Source organism: Narcine bancroftii, chromosome 7 (genome assembly GCF_036971445.1).
Source record: "Narcine bancroftii isolate sNarBan1 chromosome 7, sNarBan1.hap1, whole genome shotgun sequence".
NCBI classification, from domain to species: Eukaryota; Metazoa; Chordata; class Chondrichthyes; order Torpediniformes; family Narcinidae; genus Narcine; species Narcine bancroftii.
This window is the reverse complement of record NC_091475.1, coordinates 211,567,949-211,592,350: the sequence shown is the minus strand read 5'-3', so window position 1 is coordinate 211,592,350 and position 24,402 is coordinate 211,567,949. Positions and strand designations below refer to the sequence as shown.

The 24,402-nt window shown below is 45.9% G+C and overlaps 1 protein-coding gene across 1 annotated transcript in view; it reads right to left on the bottom strand.

Moving 5' to 3' along the window:
- The window catches only part of clpb (ClpB family mitochondrial disaggregase), a 165,497-nt gene that overhangs the window by 91,620 nt on the left and 49,475 nt on the right, over window positions 1-24,402 (bottom strand). Inside the window, exon 5 of the mRNA XM_069892197.1 lies at window positions 20,305-20,433. Coding sequence (XP_069748298.1) covers window positions 20,305-20,433 — 129 coding nt within the window. The remainder of the gene's footprint in view (window positions 1-20,304; window positions 20,434-24,402) is intronic.

The window sequence follows — 24,402 nt, the reverse complement described above, 5'->3', positions numbered from 1 at the left end:
TGGAGCCCATGTTGCTGATGGATTAAACAGCTGCAAAGGCTGCGGGAGCGTTGGAGGTGAATCCACAGACACTCAGTGTCTCTGAAGGGACTCTTTTTTACTTCTCTTTCTCTCGTACTCCAAGGGGCGCGGGGTGACACGAATGGCAACTCTTTGTTTGCTTCATGGGAGGCAGAAGGCAATTTCGTCTAATATTACATGTTCTGTACTGACAATAAAGGAATCTTGAATCTTACATCCAAAACCTGGGGCAGTACAAGAAGTACTGCCTGAGAAGACAATGGGAGCAGGTACTCTCAGAGCATCTATACTTGTACTTGAATCTCCGAGGCATCTAAAGACTCTGTCCAAGTACAAGTAAATAAAGTTCGAATAGTTGAGAACTTTTTTGGCCTGTACTTGTTGGAACTTAGGAGAATGAAGTGGGGGGGTGGGGGGGGGGGGGGCGATCTCATTGAAACATTTTGAATGTTGAAAGGCGTGGACAGAGTTGATGTAGAAAGGTTGTTTCCCATGGTGGGGGAGTCTTGGACAAGACAGCACAACTTCAGGATTGAAGCTGTCCACTTAGAATGTGGATGTGGAGGAATGTGTATCTAGAGGGTAGTGAATCTGTGGAATTTGTTGCCACAGGCCGTTGTGGAGACCAAGTCATTGGATGCATTCTTCTTTCTTTGGCTTGGCTTCGCGGACGAAGATTTATGGAGGGGGTAAAAGTCCACGTCAGCTGCAGGTTCGTTTGTGGCTGACAAGACCGATGCGGGACAGGCAGACACGGTTGCAGCGGCTGCAGGGGAAAATTGGTTGGTTGGGGTTGGGTGTTGGGTTTTTCCTCCTTTGCCTTTTGTCAGTGAGGTGGGCTCTGCGGTCTTCTTCAAAGGAAGTTGCTTCCCGCCAAACTGTGAGGCGCCAAGATGCACGGTTTGAGGCGATATCAGCCCACTGGCGGTGGTCAATGTGGCAGGCACCAAGAGATTTCTTTAGGCAGTCCTTGTACCTTTTCTTTGGTGCACCTCTGTCACGGTGGCCAGTGGAGAGCTCGCCATATAATACGATCTTGGGAAGGCGATGGTCCTCCATTCTGGAGACGTGACCCATTGGATGCATACAGCAATGGTAACAGGCCCTTTGGCCTAATTACACCCAATTGACTTACAAACTCCAGTAAGTTTTGAAGGGTGGGAGGAAACTGAGGGGTCGCTGGTGCTGTAACAGCTACGGCAGAGATCAACAGGTTCTTGATTAGACAGGGCATCAAAGGTTATGGGGAGAAGGCCGGGCAGTGGGGCTGAGTGGGAGAATATATTAGCTCATGATTAAATGGCAGGGCAGCCTGGACGTGCTGAAACATTGATTTCTGTTCCAATATCTTATGCTCAGCATAGGCATGGTGGTCCAAAGGGCTTGTTTCTGTGCTGTACATCTCTGAAACCCATTAGGTTCCCATCCATACTGTTTCCGATTACCAGCAAGTGCTCCGTAGATTTATATCCATTGATGATTCAAGTGTTTGTCAGGATATTTCTTAAATGTTGTGAGATTTCTGGTCTCTGCCTCTCCCCCCCTTGACCCATAGCAATATGTTCCACATTAACGGCTCCCTCTGGACGTTCTTCTTTAGATCCCTCTGACACTTCTTCACTCCTTAATCTGAACCCATGCCCTCTAGGGTCAGAAGGAGTTTGTCAAATGCTAGCAAACAGAACTAGCTCCATTGGAAAACCTGGCTGGCATGAACATGTTGGGCTGAATGGCCTCTTTGTATGCTGCACGGTCATATGGCTGTCTTTAATGGGTCAATTATCCTTCCTGTCGACTAAATGTTCATCAGGAAGAGGATAGAAAATGAAACAAAAAGATCATTTCCGTGCAGGTGGCATTTACGGCCCACTGATCTTAGGCACCCACAAACACTGCCAGGGGTGGTGATCTAGTATATATATCTATCATAAAACTCTGGAATTGATTGAGAACGAGTCAACAGTTCCAATGCCACCCTTAGGACCATCTCTGCACAGCAGCAATCAATATTGCAAAGAGCAGAGTGTAAATCCGTGACTGCTGCACACACGCTCAGGGGCACTGCAGAGATCTCCCGGAGAACAGTCAACCAGGCTTAATCTTGTAAAGGACCCGGATGTCTATCAATGATATACGTTTACAGAAGTGATGTTTCGTTGCATCATTTATATGATTTCAGGATAGCAGTGGATGTCTGGTGGACTGCATCTCGAGGCTTTTGGCTGAGCTGTGCTCTCCAGTACCTCTGCATCCCATTCACGTCCATCTGGTTGTGGTGCATTGAACATTTCAACACAGGACAGGCCCTTCGACCTTGTGCCAACCTATGCTGTATATTCCTATCAAAATATTAAAACCTTCTTACCTCATAGCCCTCTATTTTTCTTCTCAATACTTCTCCTTCCTAGACAGCTGTCTGTCTGACCCATGTAACAAAGTGCTACAGCACAGGAACAGGCTTCTCCACGTCCACACCATCCATCACAATGCCTAGAACAGTTAGCAACAGGCCCTTCAGTCCACGTGTCTGTGCTGACCACTATGTCCAAGTCAAACTAAATTTCTAGTGCTTGCATCTGGTCCATATCCTTCCATCCCCTTCCTATTCCAGTTCACCTATCGTAGAAAATTGTCCACGGCGGATGCCATCTCACTGGGTCTACACAAAGCCCTGGAACATCTGGACAGCAAAGATGCAGACATCAGGATGCTCTTTATCAACTACAATTTGACATTTAACACCATCATCCCCTCAAAACTGATCAGCAAACTCCAAGACCTGGGAGTTAACACCCCACTGTGTAATTGGATCCTGGATTTCCTCACCTCCAGGCCATAATCAGTGAGGATTGGTAAGAACTTCTCCCCCACAATCCCCATCAGTACCGGAGCACCACAGGGCTGAGTTCTTAGCCCCCTGCTCTACTCACTTTACACCTATGACTGTGTGGCTCAGTACTACAATAACACCATCTACAAATTTGCTGACGATACCACGGTATTGGGTTGGATAAAGGAAGGGGATGAGTCAGTGTACAGGAGGGAGATTGAAAACTTGGCTGAATGGGGCATCAACAACAACCTCTCACTCAATGTCACCAAAACTAAGGAGTTGATTGTTGACTTCAGGAAAGGAAAGCCAGAGGTGGACGATCCAGTGATCATTGGGGGATCAGAGGTGGAGAGGATGAGCACATTTAAGTTCTTGGGAGTCATTATCTAGGAAGATCTTTCCTGGACCCAACACACCAATTGCATCGAGAAGAAAACATGTCAGAGCCTCTATTTCCTCAGGAGTTTGCGGAGGTTTGGTATGACATCAGAAACCCTGGCAAATTTCTACAGAGGTGTGGTGGACAGAATGCTGTCCGGCTGCATCACGATCTGGTATGGGAACACCAATACTCCTGAGCGTAAAGCCCTGCAAAAGGTAGTGGACCCAGCCCAGGACATCATAGGCAAAACCCTCCCCACCATTGAGAACTTCTACTGGGAACGCTGCCGTTGGAGGGCAGCAGAAATTATCAAGGATCCCTACCACCCAGCACATGCTCTGTTCTCGCTGCTGCCATCAGGAAAGAGGTCTCGGTGTCACAAGACTCGCATTACCAGGTTCAGGAACAGCTGCTCCCCCTCCACCATCAGATCCCTCAACCACAAACCAAATCAGGGTCTCACTTGTGCACTTTATTGATTTTCATTTTTAATCTCTCTATATTGTCCAGTCAGTTTGTTTACATTTGTTATCTGTTTACAGTTCTTTGTTTGTTTACATGTGTACAGTTTATCTTTTTAACTACCAATTAGTGGTAATTCTGCCGCGCCTGGAGGAAAAATCTCTGACAATACATCTGTAATCTATCTGGAAGACTGTCAAACACCACTGTTGTATCTACCTACTTCCATCACTACTTCTGCCATTCCATTCCAGGAACCCACCACTGTCTGAACAAAACCAAAAATGTGCCCATTTTTAACTTCCTCCCCCTCACTTACACATGTCCTCTGGCATACAACATGGATGACATTAGTGTAGTGGATAGTGCCAGGGATTTGGACCAGGGTTTGAATCCGGTGCTGCCTGTAACGAGTATGTACATTCTCCTTGTGTCAGCATGGGTTTTCACCAGGGGCTCTGGTTTCCTCCCACTGTTCAAAATGTACCAAGGTTGTCAGTCAATTGGGTGTAATTCGGCCAAAAGGGCCTGTTCACATGATGTTTGTATTTAAAAAAAACTTTAACCCTGGGAAAAGACTCTGACCTGCCTCTCATAATTGTTATAAATCTTTAACAGGTCTCCGATGCTCTGGAGAAAACACCCCAAATTTGTCCAAGCTCTCCCCATTGCTTATCCCCTCTAAACCAGGAAACATCCTGGTGAGCACTAGTCGCCACACTATGCATATGGAGGCATGGAGAGGGTGCAGAAGAGGCTCTCCAAGATATTGCCTGGACTGGAGAATATTAACTACAGAGGTTGGACAACCTTGAATTGTTTTCCCCAGAGGGGGGGAGGCTAAAGGGGTCATATGATGGGGCATGGGGCATGGATAGTTCGAGTCTTTTTCACCGGGATAGAAATGACAAATATTAGATGATACAGGTTTAAGGTGAGGGAGAATCAATTAAAGAGATTTGCAATGCAATTTATTGTATTTTTTTTACAGAAAGAGTGTTAGGTATCTGGAATGCATTGCTAAAGGATGTGGTAGAAGCAGAGACGACACTTACTTTTAAGGGGCATTTAGAATGGGCTCTAAATGGAGGGTTATGGACCATGTGGAGGCAGATGGGCCCAGTTACACCAGGATCACGGCTGGCGCAGACAAGGTACTGTTCCACGTTCTCATCTCCTCTTTGACCCCTGCATATCACAAGGAAATAAGACCAGGGATAGACCATTCAGCCCCTCAAACTTATCCTGCCATTCAATATGATAATACTGTATCTATCCCTGGCTTCAATCCTCTTCTCTTCTGTGCCAGTCCCTCACAGCCCTCAACCTTTCAAAATGTCATGTTGCTCCAGTTTAGCTACTTCTGACGATTGGCCTCCAAAATTCTCTGGGGCAGAGAGTTCCATTGATGCACTATCTTGTGTGAGAAAAAAATGTCCATGCCCCTTTAAGGAAGTAAATAAAGAGACTGCACATGCTGTGGGACTAGAGCAACACGCAAAATGCTGGAGAAACTCAGCAGGTCATGCAGCGTCCACGGAAGGCAGTAGGCAGTCAATGTTTTTGGGCCAAACCCTTCAACAGGAAATTCAAGCTTAAGAGCAGTAGGGATAACTGAAGGAGAGCAGGGAGGGAGGGTCCGACAGAACTCCCTTTGAAGATTGGAGGAAAACTTCTTCAAGGTAGGCATTCTTTGAAGAAATTTTGCAGTGGAACAGCCAAGTGGGGGTTAAAAAGTCCTTATTGAAGTTCTACTAGCATTTGTGTGTATTGTTCTACACACTGTGGATTTAAATGACTGGTCCCTATCTTGTAATTCTGTTCCCTTGTTGGAAGCTTTCTCACTGGAGAAAATATCTATCTTACATTAGGGGAAAAAAGAGATAGGTCATCTTTTCCCTTGTAATATCTGCATAATGTTTGACGATGGCACAAAAATTGGTGTTGTTGACAGGCTGGGCGGGCAGAACAATGGCAGACGGAATTTAATCCTGATAAGTGCAAGTGCTCCGATACCTGGTTCCCATAGGTCAGTCTCCCAAAGCCCAGGTGGTTCCCCTGACTGCAAGTCACCTGCAGACTGTGTGGGTCTGCTGAGCCCCTCATTGGTCCGCCACCGTTGTCACTATCCGGTAGGTTGTCTCCTCTGCTTCTCCTTCTCAACGGGTGTGGGGGATGTTCTCCCCGTTTCTGGTGCCCTGTGCCAGTCTGCTGCTCCCCAAGAGTCTGCAACCCCTTGTGGCCACTGCCGAGCACAGGAGCCGCCATCCTGGGCACAGACCTCTGTGGATGCAGGAATTTAATTACAAACATCATCGGCTCTTTTTAAAGGCCATTTAAAACCTGTATGGAGCGGCCAGCATTCGGACCAGATGGTTGAAACCTTCAGAGCAGTGCTGTGCCTCCGCTCAGCAGTGTTGCCGTTGCAGCAGCTCCACCCATATCAGCTAAAGACGCATCCAAGCCTCTCAAGCGAAGAGTCAAATCTATAACTTTCTGACGGAGATAGAAGTTACGGATATTGGGCTAATGCTAAATATAAAGGATAGTTGATGTGTGGGAGAAAGTGGCCAGTGTGGCTTCAAAGTTAGTAAATGCACCTTGGCAGGACTGAAAAGGGAAATGTGCAAAATAAGAAAGCTTTCTTCCCCTGAGCAACAGCAGCTCCCTATGCTGAACACAAAACAGACCCTGCTCTTCACACCTGTCCCCTAGTCGTGTCCAGTTACCAATGCAATGCATTTCCACAGACTGTTATGTCCTAGGGGCACATATTAAACTGTGACTCACTCCCCGGCTTCTGCTTTTACTTGGTCAACTCCATTCCCAGCGCCTGATGTTAAACAAGTGTGCTGTTAATAAACGTTCTTCAGATCCCTTTTCCCCAAGCCACCCTGCTGCGTTCTGCTCTCTGTCTCACTTGACCTAGTCGAGACCTCTTGTGTCTTCCACGTGCCCTGAGTTTCAGATCCCCTCCTGCTCCAGGCAAGGGAAGTGTTGACATTGTCTCAAAGTGTTCTCTGAAAGCTGTGAGCTGCCAGATGCTTTGTGTCACTTCACAGAGTCACCTCACTTTATCTTCAACCACCATGTAGCACCCCTTCCTCCCCACTCACCCCTCTCCATTTCTCTCCCTTTTGGAAACCTGCACCCTCCTTCCTCCCCACTCACCCCTCTCCATTCCTCTCCCTTTTAGAAATCTGCACCCTCCTTTCTCCCCACTCAACCCTCTCCATTCCCTCCCCCATTCAGAAACCTGTAGCCCCCCTCTCTATTCCTTCCCCCTTTTAGAAACCAACCCCCTTCCTCCCCACTCACCCCTCTCCATTCCTCTCCCTTTTGGAAACCTACACCCCCCCCCTCTCTATTCCTTCCCCCTTTTAGAAACCTTCAACCCCCTTCCTCCCCACTCACCCCTCTCCATTCCTCTCCTTTTCTCCCCACTCAACCCTTTCCATTCCCCCCCCCCTTTCAGAAACCTGTAGCCCCCCTCTCTATTCCTTCCCCCTTTTAGAAACCTGCACCCTCCCATCCCCTCTCTATTCCCCCCTTTGGAAACCTGCACCCTCCCATCCCCTCTCTATTCCCCCCTTTTGGAAACCTCCACCCTCCCTTCTCCCCACTTATCCCTCTCCCTTTTGGAAGCAGACTTCCACTAGGAAAAGGGGTGGGAAGTATTATCATTTAAAAATGTTTGGTGAGAACAACAGGGAAACATTATTCTCCTGTCATACAAGGAGCAAGGGGCAGAAACATCTGGCTTGAACGCTGTGCAATGTCAGTCCATATGCTCGCTTTGGGTGACATAGGAGACCATACAGCCATGGAGAAAGGGCAATGTTAAAAACCATTTAGAAACTCTTACAGCGTGTCATGGTTTACCAGTCTTCTAAACTCAACCAACATGACCTTTAAACTTAACATCACCTTAAATATGTGACTGCCTGCCTCTGTGCTTGTGTGGTGTCCACATGAATGCATCCAGACACTTTTGTAGGTACAATCACATGATTCTACCAGAAATAGTAGACATATGGCTATGTCCATGCCAACAACATTAATTTGTTTTTAGACTGTACCTTCCATTAAATATATATTAAGAACTGCACGATGTGCAGTAAATTCACCAACATCAATTCACCAATGGAAAATTCACTGACAAAAAAAATTCACCAATGGAAACAATCACTGACCATCTAATTCAACGATGAAAAATTCATCAACGAGCTTTTTAATTTTTAATGACCAATTAACACCTAATTAAAAGCTTTATTAAAGGACACTTCAAAATTCATTAAAAATTAAAACAATTATTCAGTTTATTCATTCATTCAATTGTCGATGAATTTTTCGCTAGTGAATCACTCCGCCAAAAACATTTCACGTGCTGGCAGGGGACGGTAGGAAGGAAATGAGGTGCAGTAAACGGTCTTCCCTCAGCTCAAACCATTTCCGAAAATCCGTGTCTGGTCCACCCACTCCAGAAGGTGGGGGACAGCAGGTTCATAGTTCAAACACCACCAGCCAGAGCAGGAGAGCAGAGTGCCTGCGGTCCCTGGGGATGCGTGCCAGCTCTGCCCTGGGTCCGGCGCACCCTCTCAGCACCACCTCTCCAGCAGGTGAAGCTGCCAGGGTGCTTTCACACCTTGGAACTGAACGCAGAATGGGTGAATGAAGGAAGTCCTCCCTAGAATGGGCCAGTTGTCCAATGGCTGGATTCTGGTCCTCCCAAACATCTGCACACCATAAAAACTGGGTTATTATGGCTCCAGAGATGCCCCGCCAACATCTCCATTCACTCTTTCTCTCCCTCCTCTGCATCACTCTCCTCCAGACTCTCCCAGTCCTGATAGATTCTGCGGTTCATGTTCACAAGAGGTCCCTGTCATTGTGTGAATCTCCTCCGACCCTCAACTGCAGAGCTCTCTCTTGGGGTGAATGGTGGGGGAAGGAGGGAATGGGGGAGGGGAATCATTAGGAGACCAGGACCACAGCACAAAATCAGCCCGAAACTGCCTTTCAGCCGTGCATCCCTGCGAGGAGGTGAGCGGGAAAGGCGAACTCCCCTGCGCGCATGTGGGGGTAGGGGCGGGGGGGACGGAGAACTAGCACAGGCAGCTGCAGGAACAATGACATTTTTCATTCATTCAATTGCCAGTGAATATTCTTGAGGTGAATTTGATGGTCAGTGATTTTTCTGTCAGTGAATTTGATAGTCGGTGAATATTCTTGAGGTGAATTCGACGGTCAGTGATTTTTCCGTCAGTGAATTTGATAGTCGGTGAATATTCTTGAGGTGAATTCGACGGTCAGTGATTTTTCTGTCAGTGAATTTGATAGTCGGTGAATTTTTCAGCGGTGAATTGATTTCAGTGAATTTACCTGTAATTGAGCTGCACAAAAGCATAAAAAGAACCTGCCACCAGCTCTGAAAATTCCACAGTGCTTTAAAGGTTGCATATATCATGCCATCAGGAAAAAGGTCTAGGTGCCACAACTCTAGCAGGTTCATTTTCTGTGTTGCAGTTTATTTGGACTTCCTTCCTGTTTACATTTCTCTCTTTTGCACACAAACCTTTTCACTACAGTTTTTTTTGCACTACCAATAAATAGAAATTCTTCCTGGCCCTCAGGAAAAAATAATCTCAGGGTTATATGTGATGTCATGTACACTCTGACATTAACTGTGAACTTTGAGGTGCCCACATCATTTCTTCTTAACATCAATTGAAAATATAACTAGACATTGAGTCTTATGCATATAAATGAGATAGGTGACTAAAAGTCTAGTTGAAGAGCTGGGTGAATTGTACTGAGCATCAGAGATTTAGACTGGGATTACAGGAACTCTGAGTTTACAGCTCAGAAGCAGGCTCTTCGGCCAAAACCGTCCATGCCTACCAAGTTCTCTACCTGAACCAGTCCCACTTGCTTGCAATTGTCCTATATCCCTCTAAACCTTTACTATCCTTATCTTTTAAAAGTCTTTTAAACATTGTAACTGCACGTACTGTTAGGTTTTCGTCTTCAGGCTCCTATACCTTTTTTCTGATAGTAGCAGAGTGAAGAGGGCATGGCCTGGAAGGTGGGAATCCTTGAGAACAGAGGCTGCTTCCTTAAGGCATCACCTCTTGTAGATGTCCTCAGTGGAGTGAAGTCTGGTGCCTGTGATGTTGCAGGCCAAGTTAACAACCCTCACGTAGTATAGCCGCTGGCGAGCCTTCTTCAGGATTGGATCCAACGTGGAGACTCCAAGACAGATCCTCGGAGATGTTGACTCCCAGGAATTTGACCCTCTCCACTGATGAGCCCTCGATGAAGACTTGATCATGTTTTCCTGACTTCCTCCTGAAGTCCACAATATTCTCCTTGATTTTGCTAGCATTGAGTACAAGGTTGCTGGTGGGACACTACTCAACCAGCTGATCTATCTCCCTCCTGTACACTTTCACATTGCCATTTGTGATCAGCCTATGTGGTCTCCATTTCTACCACTGAGGCAACAAAATATATCCCCACCCAGAACTAGGAGTAACCAGAACTGGTGAACGATAGGGTTCAAAGTTCAGATTTATTGTCTGAGGACATACATGACATCACATATAGCCGTGAGATTGTTTTTCCTGCGGGTCAGGCAAAATTTCTACTTAATGGTAGAGCAAAAAACTGTACTCAAGAAAAAGATATGTATGCAAAAGAGAAAAATGTAAACAAAGAAAGAAATGTAAATAAACAGACTGTGCGATACAGAGAAAAAATATTCAGTATTAAATAATGCAAAAAATTAGAGTCCTTAAATTAGTCGCTGATTGAGTCTGTTGTTTAGTAGTCTGATAGTGGAGGGGTAGCAGCTGTTCCTGAACTTTGTGAGATAGGAAAGCAATTTTTTTAATTGTCTAGATTGGAAGACAATGGGTGCAGGAAAAGGCCATTCAGCCCTTCGAGCCTGCACCACCATTGAATGCAATCATGGTTGATCATATGACCTTAGTCCCCCTACTCCTGCTTTCTCTCCACGCTTGATAACTCCTTTAACCACAAGGGCCACATTCAATTCTCCTTTTGAATATACCTGAACCAAATGAAGTAAATCCAATGTTGAACCAGGAAGTAAGGTAGGTGGGAGAGCACTGGGGTGATGGGGTCTAGGTGGGAGGGAGGATCCAAGCAGCAAAGCATTGGAAGAGCTTGTGTTTACAGCGGGTGGGAGGTGGAGGCTGGCCAGCAAAGGTAGGACTGCAGACATTGTAGGCAAGCGCATGGCCCCCAGCATCAGAGCAGAGGTGGCATATTCAGTTCCAAGATAGATCTGTTGTAGAAATATTGCATTCAGTTCTGATTGCCTCATTACAGTAAGGATGTAGATGCTTCGGAGAGGTTACAAAGGAGAATTATCAGGATATTGCCTGGATTGGAGAACAAGGTTGACAGAGCGAAGGCTTTTCTCTCTGGAGTGAAGGAGTATGAGAGGTGACTTTATTACAAGATTCTGAGGGCTTAGATAGGGTAGACTGCCAGCACTTTTCTGGGGTGACAAAAGCAAATACAGTACCAGAGGACATCTGTTTAAGGTGAGTGAAGAAACGTTCAGCAGAAATGTTTTTGCACAGAGAATAATGGGTGCCTGGAATGCATTGCCAGGGGTGGTGGTGGAGGGTGGTACAATCGGGACATTTAAAAGACTCTTGAATGGGCACAAGGTTGTAAGAAAAATAAAGGTTTGTGGGTGTGAGGAAGGGAAAAATTATACTGTTTACATGGGTTGGCACAGCATTGTGGGCTGAAGGGTCTGTACTGTTCTATATTCTACATTTGTAAGGAAGGGTACAGCTCAAAAGCAGGTAAATGGAGATGGGATACAGATCAGTCATGACATCATTATGTGCATCATTTAGTTGGGGGATTGAGTTCAGGAGTCGTGAAGCAAATTTGCAGCTCAACAAATCTCTGTTGAGACCACACTTAGAATATTGTGCTCAGTGCTGGTTACATCACTACAGAAAGGATGTGGAAGCTATGGAGAGGGGGCAGAGGAGATTTACCAGGATGTCGCCTGGATTGGGAAACAAGTCTTATGAGGCAAGATTAACAGAGCTGGGATTTTTCTGTTTGGAGTGAAGAAAGAGTGATGACATAATGGAGATCTGCAAGGTTATGAGAGACATAGATGAGGAGACAACCTGCACCTGTTTCCCAGGGCAGGAGTCGCAAACACCAATGGACATCTGTACAAAATGAAGGGAAGAAAGTTTTTGGGAGACGTCAGGGGTAAGTTTTTTTTTTACACAGAGGGTTGTGGGTGCCTGGAATGCCTTGCCAGGGGTGGTGGTGAAGGATGAAACATTAGGGACATTTAAGAGACTCTTAGACAGGTACACAAGTGAAAGAAAAATAGAGGGTTATGAGGTAGGAAGGGTTAATTTTTTTTGGTAAGATTATATAGGTTGGCACAACAATGAGGGCCGAAGGGCCTGTACTGTGCTGTAGTGTCCTATGTTCCAGGTAACCAAGAAAGAGAAAGTTTGGAGGGTCTGCATGGGCTCCTCTGGATGGCAAAGATACAAAACTCAACTTGCTGTCTTGACTCGTAAGAGTTAAATGATTAAAAAACAATAAGAGTCTGCTCCACTTATTGTGTTTTTGTACTATTATGACCACCTATTGATTTTTGAATTACTCATCCTGCCCCCTCTCCCTCTCCTCCGTACACTTCCAATTCCAATAGAGCAGCAGAGAGAGAGAGAGAGAGAGAGAGAGAGAAAAAAAACAGCCAAAGTCGGTGAACTCTGCACCTTAGAAAGTCAGTCCCATCATTTACTGGTCTGTCTTCACACCAGTGACGGATAGATTTCCCCACAGATGATCTGATCGATCTCAGCGAGGAGCATCGTGTCCAGCTCACACAGGAGTTTGGAGAGCGGAGCCACAGGGGTGGGCGAGAGTGGAGGTTATTAATCAAATATTATATGGCGAGGACTCTAAGTGCATTGCGGTGTCACCCAGCTGTTGACCTGCAGATAAAGACGAGACGGTGGGTGGTGACTAATTGCTCAAAGGCTTTAGGGCCTAAAGGTTGAGCCCTCACTAGGAACCTGAAGAGGGGGGTGCTTTGACTGCATAAGACAGCAAGGCTAGGACAGCTGCCTGATCCTTACAAAGGAGAGAGGTGGGGTGAGGGGGTGGTGAGGTGAAAAACCAGACTAATCTTTATGAACTACCCTGGTTAAAAGGCCAAAGATCAGAAGAAGTGAGAGGGAAAATTATGCTTTTCATTATTAAAGTGTAATATTTTATCGCTCATTGTAATGGCCTGATCGATTGGGTCTATCAATTATTAAAGTGCTTAGTCAAATAGTCAGGTTCATGAAGGTGGGGGTAGCTGGCATGGACAATTGTGCTGGTGTATTGCTCACCACTCCCATGTGCTCGAGAGATGAAGACTCCCTTTCCTAGTGCACTCTTGTTCCAACTAACAATCCAAAGACAACATTTCCAAACTCACTATTGGATTTGTTTCCAGAGGAAGAGAATTGAAACGTCACACTGGACCCTGAAGTCTGGAGCAACGAATTATCTGCTGGGGGATCTCAGCGGGTCAAGCAACACCAGTGGGAGAAAAAGAACGGTTGACGTTTCGACTTCATCAAGTCAACGAAGTTCGTGACTTTATAAATCTTATAAGATCCCCCCTCAGCCTCCTAGGCTCCAGGGAGAAAAGTCCCAGTCTGTTCAGCTTTTCCTGGCAACTCAAACCCACCTGTTCCAGTAACATTGTGGTGGATCTTTCTCTGCGCCCTTTCCAGCTTAATGATATTGTCCTAACTCTATCAAGAGGCCGCATCAAGAGCATGATGGAACCTCTTCTTCTGTCTGAATGAATGAAGCTCTAAAAATATGAGGGCAGCCATTCTCAACAAGAGCCCTAAGATACTCCTGGAGACCACAGCACATTTAAGTCAAAAACTGTGGCGGCCTGCCACTGCGGAGATCGAGCCGGCACATTACACGGTGCACGCGGAAGTAAACAGCAGCATTACACATTGTAACACGTCCCTTAACACAGTGAACCGGCGCGGTGGAAAACTGGAGCAGTACTAGACCAGCAGCCCTAAAGTGGCAGTGGCCAAGCTGCCCAATCAATAACAGGCTGGGGAAGAAGGGTATTCACATGCAAGAATGTTCCCGCCCGCATAGTTATTCATGCGGCTGAAGTCAGCCAATCAAACTCCAACTGTATAAAAGGAGCCTTTCCAGCCTCAATAAATCTCAGAGCTTAACCTCCCACACTGCAAGTGTGTGTGTTTCTTTGTAGCAGTCGGCTACAAAACCATATTTTCCTTTCACCTCACGTATCATTGTTTTTTTTAAGTAGTCGAGAGGAGAGAATTTCAGCCAAGAGCCTGTGCCTTCCAATTGCCACCCAATAACCTACACCCCTCCCCACCCCACCCTGTACATTTCAAATGGTGGGAGGAAACTGGAGTACCCATGCAGATGCAGGGAGAACATACAAACTCCTACAGACTGTACCGGATTCGAACCCCAGTCCTCACGTAAAGGGATTGCGCTAACCGCTACACCAACCATCCAAAGTACGGAGGAAACCAAAACTTCACTGCTTCATAGGGATGGGGGACCATAAACTTTGAGCAAAGTCCCAGAGAGGGCCCTGGACAAAGAAAAGTTGAGAATGGTTGCTCTTGAAGATAGGTTAAAGCTGACAATTGATTGCCAATCACCCTAAGCATTTATCCCCTCCACTGCAGACTCTCTGCAGGTGAAATATGTCTCATCGACAAGCAGTACTGCAGTTACTTGCCAAGCTGTTCTTAAAAACACTTCCCAAACTCCACAATCTTCATTTTCACCAAAAGAACATGAGGAATGGAACCACCACCGGGTGCAGGTATGTCGATGGTGAGCGAGAAGAAGTTTGTGTGGAAATACATTAGTTGTGGGGCTGAATACTTAGTTTCTGTGCCGTAAGTTCCACACTGCCTGTCTACATTTTGCTCACACCTTGATGACGGGCTCAGGCCTGAAACGCTGGTTATGTATCTTTATCTTTGCTCTATAAAATACAATGTTTGACCTGCTGAGTTTCTCCAGTGTTGTGTTTTATCTTAACTTAGGCTGGTGGGTGTGTGAAATAAGTCGCCAGAGGAAGTGGTAGAAGTGGGTACAATTAAAAGGCATTTAGACGGGTACATGGAGAGCAAAGAATGAGAGCAGCCATTCCCAATCTTTTTATTTTGGCTAGGGCCCCCTTAGGACTCCGCTCAAAGTTTATGGGTCTCCTTCCCTGCAAAGCACTCGTTTAGTGGGTTTTTTTCCCTTTCCTACCGTCTATATAAAAAACATCACAAATATTTTGATTCAGTCTGTGCCCCCTTAAATGTGTTGTGGCCCCCAGGGGGAACTGTATGGGCCCTATTGAGAATGGCTGGTTTAGAGGGATAAGGGCCAAATGAAGGGAAATGTGACGAACTCAGGAAGACAACTTGGCCATTATGGACCAGATGGGAAGAACTGCAAATCTCATTAACCATGAGTCTAGAAACCACCAGGATAAAAGGGGCAGAAAGAGTTGTAGGTTAATTAGGCAGCACGGGCGCGAGGGTGAAAATGGCCTGTTACCATGCTATACGTCTAAATTTAAATGAGTTTAAGAGCATGACGCTGTGCACCAACAGGCTTAAAGACAGTTTCTTCCCTGTAGCCATCAGGCTCCTGAATGAACCTCACAACAGTGCTCCTGTGCTGCGATTAACCATTAAGCAAAATGAGCACATGCTTGGGCACCAAGGGAAAGGGGCACCACAGAGTTTGTTCCAGTGCCGGATTTACACACACTCACCCACACACACGTTATATTTAATATAATTGTGGGGCTTGGTCTGGAAGAAAACTGAATTTTTAATCTATTATTTCACATTCAGCTCCTATTGAGTGTTAGACAATGGAAAGGTTAAGGGGAGGACCATAGTTGGGCTGTGCTTAGGGCATCAGTTGGCCTTAATCCAGCCCTGGCTCTTCCACTTTGTACTGCCGTATGGAGGTTCGAGGTGATTCGCTGGATTGCCCACAAAATGAACCTCCTCCCACTGCATCAGTTTCAACTTGAAAATACCCTTTAACTTGAGCCAGCTCCTCGTTGTTATTCTCCAAGTAAAGGCTGGAGAAAAGACCTGAATTTTCATTGCAGTCACTGCTCTAATCTGAGAAACATGGCATCAATTCTGAATTCAGCAAATTCCCACAAAGCAGCTTGGAGAATGACCTGCGATTAAGAGATCAATGTAGATATCCACCCAGCCCTCCCTTCTTCTTCAAAGCTGATCACTTCCACCAGAGGACCTAGTTTAAGATCTGTTCCAAACACAGCAGCTTCAACACTGCACTTACTTGCCACCTGCTGCTTCCATTTGCCTGCAGCTCCACACCCCCTCTGTTATTGTCTCATTACTGCCCTTGAATCAACAGGAGACCTTCATGCCAGTCCTCACCTCCACATTCAGCATCAGCCCTTTGCTAGTACAGGGGCCCTCAGTACTAATGCTTGCAGCGTTAATGAGCGATTGATGAGTTTATTGGCGCCTCACAGTTCGGCGGGCAGCAACCTCCTTTGAAGAAGACCGCAGAGCCCACCTCACTGACAAAAGACAAAGGAGGAAAAACCCAACACCCAACCCCAACCAACCAATTTTCCCCTGCAACCATGTCTGCCTGTCCCACATCGGACTTGTCAGCCACAAACGAGCCTGCAGCTGACGTGGACATACCCCTCCACAAATCTTCGTCCGCGAAGCCAAGCCAAAGAAGAAAGAACATAAATACAATGTAGAGATGCACTAAAATTCTTATTGCTGCAGTCAAACAGCTACTTAGAATGTACCATAGTATACATTAAATTACCACAACATGCCAATACAGAGATAATAAATATGAAAAGGCAGCATCAAGGATGAGTCGCATCACAGAGAAGAGGTGGAAAATCTCGTGAAATGGTGTGAGTAACCTGAGTGGACAAGATGAAGGAGGTGATCATGGACTTCAGGAAGCCACCCTCCACTACACGTTAATAGCTTGGTAGTGGTGAGAGTAGAGAGCACCAAGTCCACTTAGGTAGTAACCTATCCTGGACACACATCTCCTCACTGGTCAGGAAGGCGCAACAGCGACTGCACTTCCTGAGAAGACTGAGAAGCCAGAGAGCAGTGAACCTCTAGAATTTACTACCACAGGTGGCTGTGGAAGCCAGCTCACTGGGTGTATTTAAGGCAGAGATTGATAGGTACCTGAATAGTCAGGATATCAAAGGTTATGGGGAGAAGGCGGGGGAGTGGGGTTGTGGGAGAATGGATCACCTCATTGTGAAATGGGAGAGTGGGTTTGACAGGCTGAATGGCCTACTTATAACCATATAACCATATACAGCACAGAACAGGCCAGTTTGGCCCTTCTAGTCCATGCCGGAAGAAATCCCCACCCTCCTAGTTCCACTGACCAGCACCTGGTCCATATCCCTCCAATCCTCTCCCCTCCATGTAATGATCCAGTCTTTCCTTAAATGTAAGTAACGTCCTTGCTTCAACCACCTCTGCTAGAAGCTTATTTCATATCCCAACCACCCTTTGCGTGAAGAAATTTCCCCTCATGTTCCCCTTATAATTTTCCCTCTGCAATCTCAAACCATGGCCTCTGGTTTGAATATCCCCCACTCTTAATTGAAAAAGCCTATCCACGTTGACTCTCGCTGTCCCTTTTAAAATCTTGAACACCTCCATCAAATCCCCCTCAATCTTCTACGCTCCAGAGAAAAAACCGCCAGGCTGCTCAACCTTTCTCTGTAACTCAAACCCTGACATCCTGTCAACATTCTCGTGAACCTTCTCTACACTCTCTCTATTTTGTTTATATCCTTCCTATAATTTGGTGACCAAAACTGCACACAGTTTTCCAAACTTGGCCTCACCAATGCCTTGTACAATTTCATCATAACCTCCCAACTCTTGAATTCAATACTCCGATTTATGAAGGCCAACATTCCAAATGCCTTCTTCACCACACCATCTACCTGAGTATCAGCCTTGAGGGTACTATTTACCACAACTCCTAAATCCCTTTGTTGCTCTGCACTCCTCAATTGTCTACCATTCAATGTATAGGACCTATTTAGATTTGGTCCTGCTCCTATATCTCATCGTCATTCATACCATGTTTGGACGGTAAAGACGAGATAGTGTTTCTTCAGGACCACCAAGCAGATTTACATAAATATAAGCTAGAATAGTTAAACACGTTAAAATATTAAGATGTATACAGTAAAAGTCCATGGTATCCTATCCTATGTTCTGGGAATTCAGGACCCTGATGGCTTGGGGGAAAAAAACTGTTACCCAATCTGGACGCAAGGGCCCGAGTGCTACGGTACCTCCTACCAGATGGCAGAACAGTTTATGTGAGGGGTAAGTGGAGTCCTTCATAAAGTTTATTGCCTTTCATCTGCCTCAAGTGTTGTAGACGTCCTTCATTGTAGGAAGAGGGTCCCAATGATCCTTCCCGCTGTTTTCACTATCCTCTGCAGGGTCTTGAGGTCCGAGGAGGTTCAGCTTCCAACCCAGGCGGTGATGCAGTTGCACAGGATGCTCTCGATACATCCTCTGTACAAGTAGTGAGGATGGAGGATGGGTGGAAATAGAGACGCTGCTGGGCTTTCTTGGCTACGAACCTGGTGTTAAGGGACCAGGTGAGATTCTACGCCAGCTGCACTCCAAGGAACTTGATACTCTTGACGACTTCAATAGTGGAGCCATCAATGGTCAGCGGAGTGTGGTCCCCCCGAGCCCTCCTGAAGTTAACAACCATCTTTTTTGTTTTATTAACATTCAGATACAGATTGTTGGCTCTGCACCAGTCCGCTAGCAACTGCACCTTATCTCTGTACACTGACTCATCATTCTTACCGATCAGACCGTCAATGAACTTGATTATGTGGGTCGAGCTGTGTTTAGCTGCAAAGTTGTGGGCCAGCAGTTGTGACACATGGTCTTATGGAGATTTTATGAAGACATATAAAATTGTGAGTGGTAGGGGAACTTCTTTACTCTGGTGAAGGTGGAAGTGTGGAATTATCTGCCAGCAAAGGTGGTGAATGCGGGTTCGATTTTGGCATTTAATGGGGGGATTAAATGCCCCCCATGGGGGAATTTGGAGAGCTATGGTTCAGGTCCAGGTTGATGAAGCTGGGTGCAATAAATAGTTCAGCACAGACTAGATGGGTCGAAGGGCCTTTTTGTAGTGTTCTATGAGTAGCATAAGTAGAGTGGACAGTCAGAATCTTTTTCTCCAGGATAAAAATGTCACATACTTGAGGGCATGCATTTAGGTGAGGGGGAGTTTAAAAAAGATGTTGGGAGTGAGTTTTCTTTTCTACAGAGAGTGGCGGGGGCCTAGAACAGGCTGCCAGGGGAAGTGGTGGAAGCAGATACAATAGTACCGTTTAAGAGACTTCCAGACAGACTCAAGGACAAGTAGGGATCTGGATGTGCAGAAGTAGCCATTTTAGTATTCGGTGCAGACATCCTGAGCCAAAGGGCAGTTTCCTGTGCTGGACCATTCTGCATCCTATGTCCGAACCACGTCCGTCAGTGCTTCTTTATTGCCCCACTGACAGTGTAACACTACACCAGCCTTGAGTACAGGTTGTGCAGTGTCCACGGGAAGTTAAAGATGGTCAGCATTTCGGTCCTGGGCCCTTGATCAGGAATGTGGAAAACCGGGCCGAGGCCTGAATGAAAAGGTGGGGGGAGAGCACAGGCAAACAGAGGTGGATACAGGTGAGAGGGGAGAAATGAAATAAGCTGAGAAGACAGAGGGCTAAGGATAGTTCTCAAGGAAGAAGGGAAGGGGTAGGAAGCTGGATGAATAAAGATGCAAAGAGAGTTATTGGGAAGGGGGAGTTCATGGAAATTGGAGGTCAAAATTGAAGCTACCTTGACTGAAGTTTACCGAGATGGAAAAGATGTGGTTCCACCAATTGGTGGGTGGTCACCTTGGACAGACAAGGTGTGGCAATGAGGTGTGGAATTAAAGTCTTAGGCCACAGGGAGATGCTGGTGTAAGCAGGTGTGCACTTGATGGGCTGAAGGGCCTATTTTCCTGCTGCAAGACAATAACTTTGTGTTTGGTCCAAATATTTACTAAAAGCAGCAAAAGAGCTGACAAGTATGGACTGAGCAGTGGATCTCTAACTGTGAGTGATTTACAATGTGAGGATACTCCATCCTATCCCAAACACACTCTCTTCTCTCACCTTCCACTGGGAGAAGGCTCAAGAGTGTGAAAGCACTTATCAACAGGCTTGAACATGGTTTCTTCCCCACAGCCATCAGGCTCCTGAATGAACCCCAACCACAGTTCTCTCATGCTGCCTTTGCTTAGTGCTAATTGATCTTCCTTTCCATTATAACCCCACACTCTGTAAATTGTGCTCTTTACATGGCTGTACGAATGTTAGAGATAACTTGCTAGACAGCTCGCAGATGAATCTTTCACACCGTCACATTTCTTAAGACAAGTAAACTTAAAATTTTAAAAGCCTTACCGGCCTCGAGCAGCATCTGGGTGATGCGGAGGTCATCAGCTAACACGGCGTAATGCAGGGCTGTGCAGCCACGGAAACTGGCCCTTGTGTTCAGCCGATTATTGAACTCATCTTCCCTGGTTACCAGCACTACCAATAAAGAGGACAGAGGCATTGAAGGATCCTCATTACACATGTCAACACACTTCTGCTCCGCGGAACACAGTTCTCAACTCTGCATCACCAGAAAGGGAATTCAAAATCACCCTCCCTCCCCAACTATGAGGGGCGATGCTGAGGGAACACTGCACTGAGGGAGAGGTGGTCGGTACTGAGGGAACATGCTCTGTAGGAAGAGTGATGCTGAGGGAGCAGAGACCAAAGGCCTTCTCCCCTCTCAGACTGATGTTGTATATCCCGTGCCGCACTTCAAAAGTACTCTCGGAGCTTGCCCAGAGAACTGACTGAAACAGATGACCTGGATATTATTTAATTCCAGTTTGTGGGAGTTGCTTGGATGCCTCATTTCCCACAATATCAAAATGACTAAATTTAAAAGATGAAATACTTTCTCTGTCTTCAACTTCTTTGCTTCAGGACCTCGGTTGCTTTGGTCTTTCAGTCTTTCCACTCAAGTTTTCCAGCCCTGGTACTCTTCTGGGGAACGAATTCAAATCACTTCCAAGCTGCTGACATCCAAAATGGATGAGCTTTTGATGAGGGAACACACTCAGGATCCCACTGATTATAACTACGCCCTAAAAATGTTTACCTCTTTACAAAGACCATGGGCTCGATTTTTAGTGTAAAACACAGAAATGCTGGAGGAACTCAGCAGGCCTCGCAGGGTCCACAGGAAGTCGATATATAACCAACATTTTGGGCCTGAGACCCTCTTCAAGCATCCGAGGCCGAGGGGAGACCTGATAATGTTTTATAAAATTGAGAGAGATATTGAGAGGCTGGACAGCTAGAGTCTTTTCCCAGGGTTAAAGTGTTGCATGGCAGAGGACACAAGTGTAAGTGAGGGGGAGGGAAGTTTAACCCTTTGGACTCTGGCCATTTTTAACCTTTCATAATATATACTCCAGACCGGGTCCATGGGTAAACTACAGTATGAACACCAGCACGAACCAGCAGGAACACAGAGTATATGCATTTGTTGGTAATCCCTGAAAACCAGGGACATGGAGTCCAAAGGGTTAAGGGAGATGGGTACTTTTGTTTTACACAGAGAGTGGTGGGTGCCTGGAATGGGATGATTGGAGTAGTGGTGGAAATATGAAGGGGATGGAGGGATATTCCTCCAGCATTTCTGAGTTGTAACATCTGCAGACTTTCAATGTATTTTCCTGAGAGCGTAGGATGAGAGGCTATTGACATATACACAAGTACAGATGCACTTTAAGTCTTATTTGTTGGAACCACACAGGTACGTAAGATACATCAACAACAACAGTACAAATTGAATTAGCACAATACACTGTGAGACAGAAAATGATGTAATAAATATAATATACAAATAAATATTCACAGTTGCAGTTTGTGCAAATAAAAAAGTGACATTTCAATCCTGCAGACAGATCTCTCGGTGGTCCCGGAGTAGTTTATGGTTTGGGTAAGGAGAGTATGGGTTCCAGAGCCTGATAGCTGTTGGTAATAAGTAATATCTGAAGTAAACAGATAGACAAACATGGCTCCTACGAGTACGTGGGAGAGAGTGTGCGCGTTTTTAACCCGTTTGCTGGGTGGTGACCCCTTTTATTTCCGACACGGAAAGTGTAACGAACAGCAGTTGCCACGGAAGATGAATTTCAGACACTAGCAGTCTCCGCTATAAAAAGATTAAAACGTTATTATTGTTTTCCCCCATGGTTCAACGTGACAGAGCAGTCATCATTTGTAAAAAATGTCTGTGCATGAGATAACTACAGCAAACTCAATAAAGTGTCAACTGGCGATTCTTTCACCATCCATCAACAGAGCTGGCTGGAACATTTCACCTCTTTGTTTCTGCTGAGCACTGAAACAGATGCTGGCAATATTTCTGCAACATTTGAACATTAAAAAAAAGGAGAAGGGGGGGGGTTAGAGAGAGAGAGAGAGAGAGAGAAGACAGAGAGAGAAATGGAAGGCAGAGAGGGGGGGGAGATAGCGAGGGTGAAGAAAGAGAAAAAGAGGGAAGACGGAGAGAGAAAGAGGGAAGAGAGAGAGGGGAGAAAGAGATGGAAAAGATGGAGAGGGGAAGAGAGAGAGCTAGAGAGGGAAGAGAGAGAGGAAGACAGAGAGACAGGGAGAGGGAGAGAGATGGGGAAAGAGAGGGAAAGAGGAGGGTAAACAGAGAAGGGAAGTGAAAGAGAGAGGAGGGGAAGAGAGAGGGGGAAGACAGAGAGATGGGAAGTGAGAATGAGATAGAGAAGGGGAAGAGGGAAGGAAGCGAGAGAGAGAGAGAGAGGGAGAAAAGAAAATATGGCAGTTGGGGTTGGTGATGATCCATGACAAATTAACAAACTGGACACATATGAAACGGCTCCTCAATTTTGTCCAATTAAAGCAGAATTGTAAAAATGTAATAATTTGTATGGGATTTTAAATTGTGTTTGAAGACAGGAGGCCCGGTTACCATAGTGGTTGTGTTTGAAGACAGGATGCCCGGTTACCGTAGTGGTTGTGTTTGAAGACAGGAGGCCCGGTTACCGTAGTGGTTGTGTTTGAAGACAGGAGGCCCGGTTACCGTAGTGGTTATGTTTGAAGACAGGAGGCCCAGTTACCGTAGTGGTTGCCGCGAGGCTATTTCAGCACCAGGGAGCAGGGTACGAATCCAGCACCATCTTAGGGGGTTTATACGTTCACCCTGTGTCTATGTGGTTTCCTCCCACTGTCCAAAACGTATGGGATTTGTTGGTTAATTTGAGCATCATGCATTTAAATGGCCAGATTCAGTTTCTACTGTGCTATGAATAAAAAAATTAAAGTTGGACCTTGGAAGAAAATGGGCTTGGGATTTTAGTAATAACCAAAAACCACCATGTTTTGCATGTGATCATTTACATGTTTACAATCGTACTTGGTGTACCTTACATGCTTGCAGCAAATTCTTTGTGCACCCTTGCATCTGTACACAGCAACAAACTCTCATTGAACATACAGTAAAACCCCTGTTAACTGGAATTCAAGAAACCAGCAAAAATAATCACAGAAAATAAGTACATAAAAGATACGGAAGTTTAGAATTTCTGTGGCTTGCCATCAGTTCGTCAATCAACGCAATATGCAAATCCAAGAATCTGGAAAATTTACTTATCCAGCATCTACCAATCCCCATAGGTGCTGGATACCAGAGGTTTTACTGTATTGGCATCCAGGGACTGGATCAAGTGTTCCCTGTGGGTGCCTCATCTTTCTGGACCTGCTGAGCGCAGGGGCCTTGATGTGGGCCACACAAGACTAGCTACTTTGATGAATCAAGCAGGAAAATCTGCTCCCACCAAGCGAGAAGGGATTCTGAAACCCGCTTGGTTAGGATGGTGGGAGATTAGAGTGTGGAGACTTGCAGTTCCAAGAAATCAATGCCATGTCAATCAGGCGACAATTTATATTTGGCCACAACATGGCTCCGAATGGGTGGGCTGGGGTGGAGAGGAGAAAGGCCTCTCCCCTCCCCACAGGATTATAAAAACTTTGCAGTGCAACCATCTGAAAGAGCTCACAGATTGGGATTTCAGATTTATTGTCAGAGGGCACACATGACATCAGAAACAACCCTGAGATTTTTTTTCTGTGGGCCAGGCAGAATTTCTTCTTAACGGTTGTGCACAAAAGTGAGAAATGTAAACTAAGAAAGAAAGGTCAACAAACTGTGCAATACAGAAAATAAATATTCACTGAGGTCTTTTATTGAACTGGGGATGATGTACACCTGTCCCATCTCCTCCCCTTCCCTTCCCTTCCTTCCACGAGTCAGAGCACATCTTCCTCAGCTTCTTCCTCCTATCACCTCCTAGCTTCTTACTTTTGTCCCCCATTTCTTCCCCCTCCCACCCATCCCCCCCTCCACTTTGATATGGGCTCCTTCCCCTTTCTTGCCATTCCCGATGAAGGGTGGCGACCCTATTGACT